At 37.4% G+C, this 10,110-nt stretch overlaps 1 protein-coding gene across 3 annotated transcripts; it reads left to right on the top strand.

Moving 5' to 3' along the window:
* Window positions 1–892: 892 nt before the first annotated feature.
* On the top strand, window positions 893–9,800 carry LOC135214404 (hairy/enhancer-of-split related with YRPW motif protein-like). Of its 3 annotated transcripts, none has more exons than XM_064248675.1 (7): window positions 893–1,144; window positions 1,279–1,412; window positions 3,786–3,891; window positions 4,598–4,649; window positions 4,828–4,919; window positions 6,290–6,499; window positions 7,934–9,800. In XM_064248675.1, exons 3-7 carry the CDS (start codon window positions 3,787–3,789, stop codon window positions 8,315–8,317), a joined length of 843 nt encoding a protein of 280 aa, XP_064104745.1. In that variant the 5' UTR covers window positions 893–1,144; window positions 1,279–1,412; window position 3,786; the 3' UTR covers window positions 8,318–9,800. The 3 variants fall into 3 exon arrangements, with proteins under 3 accessions (XP_064104745.1, XP_064104744.1, XP_064104742.1); XM_064248674.1 differs by having other exon boundaries at window positions 1,276–1,412; XM_064248672.1 differs by having other exon boundaries at window positions 893–1,412.
* Window positions 9,801–10,110: the final 310 nt, after the last annotated feature.

The following is a 10,110-nucleotide window of genomic DNA, read 5'->3' as shown; positions in this document are numbered from 1 at the left end:
TATTTAAATCAGTATATGCTGTAAATAAAAGAAAACGCGATTTAAAATCTGTTCAAGAAAACTGAATAACATCGTAAACTACGTACTTCCTTGAAAGCGTTTGTTTCAAGCTTAAGCGAATTTAAGTGTAAATAGGTACTATTATTTTTAAAATATGATTATATACCTATATATTTCAATTTAACAGTATCTTGATGAATCTTTGACAATATAAAAACATGTTTGATTATGTGTGTTTTATTTATATAGACCAAAGCGTCCGAATCTTAAATTTGACTTAGTCATTTTTTTTCTTTTTTAGATAAGAGTTCTCATAATTCTTATAGCTAATTCATTTACTACTTTCACTTTGATCTGAGGCTAGGTCTGCAGCATTATTTATAAAATAACTTCATAACGGTTAATTTGCATTTTGTCATGATTATTACGAACTATTCTATCTAGTTTCAGATGTGGGACATGGTTTGAACTATATAGACTGCTATTTACTGCTAGGATTACATTAAAAAAATATATATCTACGTTTAACAGCTAAGTTTTTGTAGTTCAGTCTTGATGCTGTGTGTGTGTGTCTGAGGGGGAAGGGTTGGCAACCTTTTTGATAGGTAGCATTTTCACCCGAAAGGTAAAAAATCTTGTAACAAAACGTAGTACCATTTAAACAACATAGCAGGGACTTGCAGAGTGCCTGCTTTTATCTACAAGTTCTTTTTATCACTCTAATATACACCTAATGCATAGATAAGTATTGATAGCATGCAATAATCGCAGCAACATTCCATTTTGATAAGCAACAGAGATAACTGTTTATGACTTCAAGGACCAGTTAACGGATAAAATTTTTCCTAGGAGACGATGCCTTGTAACATTTACATATGAACCCTCTTAACTATAAACAGGAATCGTTGATTTTGTTAAAGTCCCTTAAAAGGTTGGACTGCGATATACGTATTCTTAAGTGAGGTCATGAAAACTTGAGCAAGAAACTGGACAGCTGGGTGGGAGGAAACCAGAAAGAAAGAGAGAAGAAAGTGGCAGAGAGCAATTGGTTGCAGCAAGAAACTTTCTTTAGTACTGACTTGGACGTTGCGTCGTAAGAGGCTCGCAAGCAAGCATAGACTAGACAGAGAAACAGTGATTGGGAGTAAGACTCTTGATTTTGTGAGAGCATATTATTATCTATATATATAAAAAAATATTTTTCTTGTAGCAGATAACTCTTCCCTGTGCGCCTAATGACCTAGCTTCGTTCTACTTCCTAAACAATTCGATTAGCAGTTGCTCTTTGAAGGCTGACCTTTGAGGGCCAGTTTTGGAACACACAAAAGAAGAGGAAGAAGAAGAAGAAGAAGAAAAAAAAAAGAAGAAGAAGAAGAAGAAGAAGGGGTAAATAAATAATCTACTTAATTAAGGTGAGTAGAACGTAGCAAAGGCGTCTTTGCTGACAGTTGAGGTTGTAAGATTAGTTATGCCCAGAAACCAAAATGCATGAGGCAGATTCAGAACGTCTTTAGACCTGAAATTTTCCAATGCAGAGGTCGATGGGGCTGGCCAAACCGAAGGAAATGACAAAAGAAAAAAGAAATGAAAGTGAAAAGAGTAGACAGTGACCCCAAGGGTTTTAGCCCGGCTATGTACCCGCCTTTGTGGCGTCTTTAGTACAATCCCTTTGAGGATTACTGTAAATACATAAACTAAAGACTGTAGGTTACATAAAACTAATGCCTCCCTCCCTCCCCAACAAGAAATATTAGTCGTAGATAACGACTCCCTAACACTGTTGCGGTCATTATCTTGGAACGATTAGATTAGTCTAATCTTGCAAGAAGCTTAGTCCTATAGAGCTCCTTGGCCTGTGAAGCTGGTTGTGAAATTCTAAAGCTTTTGGGAGTAGAAAAGGACTCCTGAAGCTTCCACAACTACAACAAATATAGTTTTGCTTTAATATTCCAATTACTCCCCTGAGTGCCATGTTTACTATCGGCCCTTTCCCAGGCTAAAGTAATGTCAATAAATCCCAGGTTTAGATAAGCCATCGTCCAGTCCGGAGTCAACCTCTAAAAATAATTTAATATTATAAAGATGAGTTCAACACTAAGATGATGTCTTTGACGTGGAAAATGACTCTACACAGTACTAATCATATATATATACATATATATATATATATATATATACATATATATATATATATATATATATATATATATATATATATATATATATATATATATATATAAATAAGATTATAATCTCGTTATTCTATTTTAAAAGGTAGTGATGGACCAGCGCGTCCAAAGCCAATTGGTAACACATTTTCTCTCTCTCTCTCTCGATACACCTTCCCCCTCCATTATCTAAGGTCATCAAGTCATACACGGAACTTACAAAAATATGCATTTATTTCAAAGCAAAGTGTTAGCTAAATAAACACAGGTTCTTAACAAAACGATTAAATGAATGATTGAACTCAGATAACCCCACTCCATATTCCTACTCCAATATTCCAATATTATCTTAGTCATGAAACTGGGTAAGTCATAATACAGTACACCATAGTAATTAAGTCAGTTCCCATTTCTCCAGACCAATTCACCTTGTCCAGAACAATTCCCCTTGTCCAGAACAATTCCCCTTGTCCAGAATCGCCTGTTAGAAGACAGGAGAACACCCCGATAAGCATAAGAGTATAATCAAAAGATCATATAAATAGAACATCTCTGAAATAAATATTCAAATACAATCCAGCCACACTTTGGCCAAAATAAATATAATAATGCTTACCCATTCAACACAATATGCACTATCACTTCTCTATAAACACTTTGGCTGAAGCCATCTTCGCTCTGCCACCTCTCTGATGATCTATCCATCATGGTAATACTACATCTCATTATGTAGGAAAAAGGCTCGCACGTACGCACGAACTCACACCCACTGCCCACACCCATGAACTGCTTGTAACCAGTTTCAAAGGTCACCTCTGTATCAAGCACTCATAGCGACAGGACATGCATTGATTTGCTAAGACAACAATTTTGATCACACCACCCCAATGAAGATACATCAGCATTCCCAAGGCATGTTACTCAGACCACTGTGTCTCTAGGGAAGTTAAATGATGAGTCCACATTCTAAGAAATGTCACAGCATCTAAAATATATCATAGCAAATCCCTCTTTATGTAACATATATATGTATATATATATATATATATATATATATATATATATATATATATATATATATATATATATATATATATATATATATATATATATATATATATATATATATATGTGTGTGTGTGTGTGTGTTTATATATATATAGATATATATATATTATATATATATATATATATATATTATATGTATATATATTATATATATATAATATATATAATATATATAATATATATATATATATAATATATATTGTATAATATATATATATATAGATTACATATCTATATATCTGTATATTATATATATTACTATATAGATATATATTGAATATATATATGTATATGTATATATATATATATATATTTCTATATATATATATCTTATAATACAATCCTATCATTTTCTTTTCCCAGCTAAAGGAATTCAATTTTTTTTTCTTAATTTTTTGTTAATTAATTTGAACTGAATCACGATAACAACGGTAAACATCCCGAGTACATCTAGTGGGTTCAACTCATATCATCACTCGCAAACGTCCCAACTAGTTCCCTATGAGTCACTCAGACAACTGGCTCAATTCTATTCCTTTACCTTTCCAGCATGCAGGAGCACCCGCAGTTCAGGTCGCGCACTTACCATTCGACCGATGGCAAGTCGCTGGCCTACCACAGGACTGTCATCATCGCCCTGACGGTTGTTGGTTTCGTAAGTAGGCCTAGTTTCGGGCTAAGCTTCTGAGCATCTTGGTAACTTCTCGTGGTGCTCTCAGGTCATACTTTCTTAAGGCGTATTGCTTCCAGGTCATAGCTTATAGCTGCAGGCTGTCTAAATGCGTTTCTTTCCAGTTTCTTTCCAGACAACCCTTGAATTAAGGCTGCCTTAAAGTACCCCAGTTTAAAACCTTGCTAAAAAGTATTTCTCTCATCAATAGTTTTCTTTTGCTTAGTTAGAGACCTCACCTTAGGTCATTGCTGAGTTATATTCACTACATTCCCAGACCACAACCCCGAAGCTACCTCAGATTACCCTGCTACTAAATATTCATTGCTTGATGGCTACCTAAAAGTAATATGCTCTAGGTCATAGCAGAACTAGATGGCCTGTTACTCGTACATATCAATGCAATTAGTAGAAACACTTGAGATAGCCATATTCTTAGGACATATACTAGTCTTCCACTGCTATGTAGTTGCTTAAAGATTTCTTAAGCGGCGCTCTTTGAATGGATTTTTGTTTTCTATAGTTAAAATCAAGACTAGACTATAATAGCTCTTAGATTAAGGTGCCTTTGTACCAGGTGGCCTACCGGTCAGCAAACAACTCGTAAGATGAAGTTCAGTCTGTTTTCTTTGATGAAAACAAGAATATAATCTTTTGATACTTTCTCACTCGTCATCTTGCCCTCTGACAGATTCTTTGGAGCACATGCATCGGTGTCCCTGCAGGATTCTGCTTTAGTACAAGTAAGCCCGAGTTGTATTTCTTCAATGATCTCAAGTGTGGCAGAGGTTTTAGAATTGAGGTGCTACAATGAAATAGAAACAGTCCAATTCCGGGAGCGATAGAGATAATTATACAGCATGTGCAGCAACTTGATATAATGACTCCTCAAGACATCACGATTATTCTTATTTCTTTCAGTGTATTCAACAGACTATTTTAATGGATTCCTGTTGGTGGTGGTGAACTCCGCTTACATCATCTGTGCCTTCCAGACTCTCAGTCTTATCACAGTAAGTTGGACAGAAGTCTGGTTTTCAGTCTTATCACTGCAAAGATAGCTATACACGTACATGACTGGCATCTAGTTTCTCCTGCCTGGACTAGCAGCCATTCCAGTTTGCTTGGGTATTGCCCACACACGCAGATGACTTGCACAATAGCCCCCATAGATGTTAAAGACTGACCAGTTTGTGCCAGTCGCATATGTTTATGGCCAGTTTTAGTTGGGCAAGAGTTTGAATGTCAGCCTGATCACTCGAGGCCACAAAGATGGACTACTTTTAGACAAGATGTCTGTCTTAGTCTGGTGATAACTAGAAGGGCTGTCAATGCTTACAATAGAGCCCAGTCAAAGACCACGGGATCTGAAGCAATACCAGGCCAGAAATTATTGCCTTATTGTCTTTGGACTCTTAGGTTCTGCTGACTTGACTTGACTGTTTTGAAGAATAATGCAAATAATTCTGTCATTTGGTTCGTGAAATCATAATGGTTTTAATAGGAGTGAGCTTCGTGTTAGCACAACCAGTTAAAAACAGGAAACTTGCAGCAGAATTTAGGAGATTGGTGCAAGCATTCTTTGATTAAATCTCTGTCTGAAACAGGCTATCTACAAATAACAGTGCATGAGCCTTTTCAATGAATGCAGTACAATACATTGCTGACCAACCAGCGAGCCAATGCGTTTGACCGGAGGTGTAACTTGGCACTTATATCATGATTACTGCACTTCTTCAGATGTCCCTAGACTAATTAGGCCATCAACTTGCAAAACACGTGTTCTCGGCAGAAGGGAATGCTTAGACGAAAAACTGTTCCCTTCTAATGTGGTATTCGCAAATTCTAGGAATTTTTCGACCAAAATGCTTCATCTTCCATATTTTACTCCTTAACTTCAGTGCCCAGTGGAATGGTCAGCCCTGTTCTGTCAGCCAGTCTAGAATAATAAAAAAAAGAAGAAAATGGATAGAGAAGATTCTGAGGAAATATTTGGTGGAAAATAATTGCAAAGAAACGACCCATGAACCACGAATGATTAACTTTGTGGATTAAATGTGGGAAAACTGGCCAGTTGGGGGCCGCAGGTCAGAAAAAATAATGCAACATACATCTGTACACATTATTTACTGTAAGAAAGTAACCACAGCGTATAGCATATTCCTTACAGTACAGTATGAGTATTGTACACACACAGTTTTGGGACTCCAGCATAAAATCCACACTGAAACTGTGATAAGATTTCACGAAACGATTTGTGAATCAAACTCAGATAAAAATTTGCTGTATTGTTTATTGCAGTTTGGTACTGAAATTCTACCGACACGATCCCCACTTTCTGTTTCGTATCTGATCCAAACCTGCCTTTCTTTCCTTTGCACAGAGCGACAACTTCCCAACGGCAGGCAGCCTGAAAAGCCTTAGGAATCTGATCTCTCTGTCTTGGGCAGCTGCATTGGTTGGCTTCTCTGTCTTCATCTCCTCCACATTACATTTTGCAATAATTGATCGACGCCCAGTAGCCTTTGGATGCAGTTTCTCAGTCTTCTGGAGCATCTTTGTTGTGAGCTGGATCACCATTTACTACAGAAAAGTAAGTATTACTGCGTCTTTTCTTATACAGTAACGATGAATGCTATTGTTCGGTGCTGCTGTGTAGTACACCTGTATCCTTATGCTGTTCACCAGATGTCTTTGGAACACAAATTCCACTGACCATTTGCGGATCTGCTTCAGAATCCTTGGTGATATCTAGGTTCTTGTGACGATCACCAGAAATGACCTCAGAATTCGGAAGTCTAGTTGATTTGACATTGGGTCACATTAAGAAAGCAATAGAGTGGTCTTAGGAACTTGAAATTATTACACAGAAATCACAAGATATTCAAATAATGAAAAGTTGATTTTTTTAATGCTCTGCTCCCATACTGTGATTATTTTTTAATCTATGAGTAGTCTCATGGCTGTAGGTACCTTGTGTTGGTCCCCCAAAAGATAGTACACCTGTCTTCATGCCCATGATGGGTATTCCTAGCTCTGCCAGAAGGGGTTCATACAATCATATTATAGTAGATTCACATCAACCGTGCATCTGATTGGCTATTGATAAGCCAATCACAAGGCTGGAAACTTTCAGTTTCTTGAGAGAGTTCACATAGGCAGGATGTGTGTTCCACCTCTCCCCTGGGATACTTTTGAAAGACATAACTCTGGGGAGAGGTGGAACATACACCTTGCCTATGTGAACTCTCTCTAGGGACTGAGAGTTTCCAGCCCTGTGATTGGCTTATCAACAGGCAATCATGAGCGTCGTAAGGGACTGGCCTAGACATCAGATGCACGGTTGATGTGAATCTACTAAAGTTCCGAATCCCCACCAGACAAAACACCAGGTATTACTGAAACTTAGAACAAATGTGAGTCGTCTGGTGGAAGAAGCATTAGGAGAGTAACAACAGCAACAGTGAATGGATGCATGTTGGTCATCTTGCAGGCAAAAATCCTAACCCATATTTTCTCTTGACAACACAAGTATATGATTCACTGCTGTGATGAAACACATTGCACAACATATTTTGAGAAGAAAATGAACCCTTTAATTACTGCCTGACTGAATCCTTGAAGCAATGAAATGTTCCTTTGAACCTCCTGCTCCTTTTGAATGGAAATTTCGATTCAAAAGCGAACCCTTCCAGTCATTCTTTCCCCTCCAAGCGTACGAACTATTCCCAGTCAGTACAGGAATCCTACTTAGAAAGTGGGATTTCTATAAAGAGCACTTATAAACTTATAAATTATGCCCACCAGTGCCATTTGTTATGTGGTTTGAGGTGGCTCTTTCAGCACTTGAAGGAATTGTTATTCTGATGTCCATTCTTCCCTTTGGGGAATTCAAAAGAAATGAGCACTAATTTTACACTCACAGCTACTTTGTAATTCTTATCTCCTGACATTACATCACCTCAGCTAATTGCAGCACAGTTAGCCAGTTGTATTGCAGCTTCCATCACACTGAATATCTTTGCAGTGTTGCAATGTGTTGGCAAAAGCGGAAAATTTCAGCGGTGACCCGGGTGCTGCCTTCGGAAGCAGCAGTCCTCCGACGATGACAACAACTGCTTATCCCGTGGAGACAAGCGAAGCAGCCTGCCAGATACAAATTCTGACCGAAAGCCAACAGCAGCAACTACAGCAGCGACTACAGAAACTACAGCAGCAACAACAGCAACTACAGCAGCAGCAACAGCAACTACAGCAGCAGCAGCAGCAACAAAATCAAGTGATCATGATAAATGATACCCAACAAGGAGTCCATTACATTCATAGGCCACTTGGGTCTGACACAGCTGCCTCTGCTCCATCTTTTGTTTACCTACCACAGAGCAGTGATGCATTAGGGAGTACTCTCTAACTGCGTTCAGCATCCTGTTGCCTGATTTTGCCCCAAACACATAACACTGCCGGTAAAACTGAAGTGGCGTCTATTCTGCGTTAGTGTAGAGAAAATTTATCGTTTTTGTAGGTGCTAAGTCTTGCAGAACGCGGCTATAAGCAGAAGCGGTGAGCGGGAGACTGGGAATTTCAAATCCAAATGTCTTTTTCTGTGATGTTAGGTGATACTCGTACTGCATGTTCAGTTCCACAAGGGGAATAGATGTGAAAAAATGTAAAAACTAATTTAAAAACGCCGGCAGTGACATGTTTCATACAATGCCCAACAGGATATGGGCCAGATGTTGAATCGTCCACCTAATTGACAGTGTCAAAAATTGCCATTTATTCACCTTGAATAAAAATTTCCTAGTTTTTTTATGAGTACTTGTTTTGAAGTATTTCCCAGTTTCTATGAAAAATATGTTGATATATGATTATTTTGCTCCACAGAAGTAGTTTTATTATATTAACTATAGCAATGAGTTGGTATAAATTAGTACATTGATATTCAAAGTAAAAACCACTTTTTTTGCATATTTTGTCCATCTCTATAAAATTAGATGACGTATCATTACAGTGTTGTCAAACTTCTTCTTGTGGAGACTATATATATTATTTTCTTATTATAAGGGCACATGCCAGTAATTTATGCTTGCCTTCTGGACGAAATCCCTTTTTTTTTTGTATGTTGGGTTACGATTGAAGCACTTGATCTTTGTTTTTAAATTGATGTTTGTTACGTAACCCTGTAATTTTGTAGATGTGACACTGTGTTATGCAATGTACTCCTCCCGAGTTTTCTTCTAGGGTGGAAAGGTGAATCTCTCGGATTTGAGCATCTGACTCCACGAAGGCAAGTAAGAGAAGGTATTCTTGTAGAATCCAGCCACATCACCTCGTGAACTGTCGTTGCCATTGCAGTAACTTCATCATAAGGATATTCTGAGATCCTGTTTGCCATTTATGTTTTACTTCTATCGAAGTAACGTAACGTTTTGTTAATAATTTTTGCAGTAATGTGTTAGTTTTCTTGCTTCTTAACGTAATTTGGATAATTGTTGTGTTCTTTAAATATTAATTATATGTGTTAAACCTTTACATACGTGTGGCATCACCCAAAAAAGAATTGGTACAGGATATACAGTTGATTGTTTCTCAACTGCACTTTTGTTGAATAAAAATGCAATGTTTCTTGACTTTAAGTAATTTAGTAAACTCCTCAGCACTGTAACTTGGTCTCAATCAAAGCTAGTGCAGGAGGGCTTAAGGTTGAATGAAATCGTACCGAATGTGGCCCTAAAATTCAGTTTAGTTTCACCACAGACAGGTTTCTTTGTTTTGTTCTGTTTTCCGGCGCCTTTCTTTGGAAGACCTTTTGGTTAAGCGTTACGCACACCATGTGAATGCACATTTAAAAGAAACTTGAGCAAAATAAAATTGTGAAATTTATTAAAAAATAATTCTTTAAACTTAAAGCACCATTCCCAATACTACCTGCTATTAAAACATGTGGTTCTGGGTGTTTATAAAGAGTATTTTTAGGTTAACATATAAAATTGGCTTTCGGTTGTGTCCATTCAACCTTCATAATACCATACGACACAAGAATGGGCAATCTAATGCCTCTCTTGAGGTCATACAGCTCTGAAACGGCAATTGGCAGCACAAGGTTTGAAAGTTGAAACAGGTGGAAACCCTCTCAGTTGCTCTATGAAACAATTGTTAGGAGAGGGTGGCTAGCAGGATGGAAGAAAGAGACTATAAAAGGAG

The sequence above is a fragment of the Macrobrachium nipponense genome, chromosome 45, assembly GCF_015104395.2.
Source record: "Macrobrachium nipponense isolate FS-2020 chromosome 45, ASM1510439v2, whole genome shotgun sequence".
Lineage (NCBI taxonomy): Eukaryota > Metazoa > Arthropoda > Malacostraca > Decapoda > Palaemonidae > Macrobrachium > Macrobrachium nipponense.
The sequence above is the reverse complement of the archived record's forward strand: the minus strand, read 5'-3'. Positions and strand labels throughout refer to the sequence as shown.

What these genes read in the sequence shown, in the direction of transcription:
- LOC135214404 (XM_064248675.1), top strand. Translation starts at nt 3,787, where the DNA reads ATGCAGGAGCACCCGCAGTTCAGGTCGCGCACTTACCATTCGACCGAT. An exon ending in AGGATTCTGCTTTAGTACAA is followed by an intron (nt 4,650 to 4,827) that starts GTAAGCCCGAGT and finishes TATTTCTTTCAG; the next exon opens with TGTATTCAACAGACTATTTT. An exon ending in TCACCATTTACTACAGAAAA is followed by an intron (nt 6,500 to 7,933) that starts GTAAGTATTACT and finishes ATATCTTTGCAG; the next exon opens with TGTTGCAATGTGTTGGCAAA.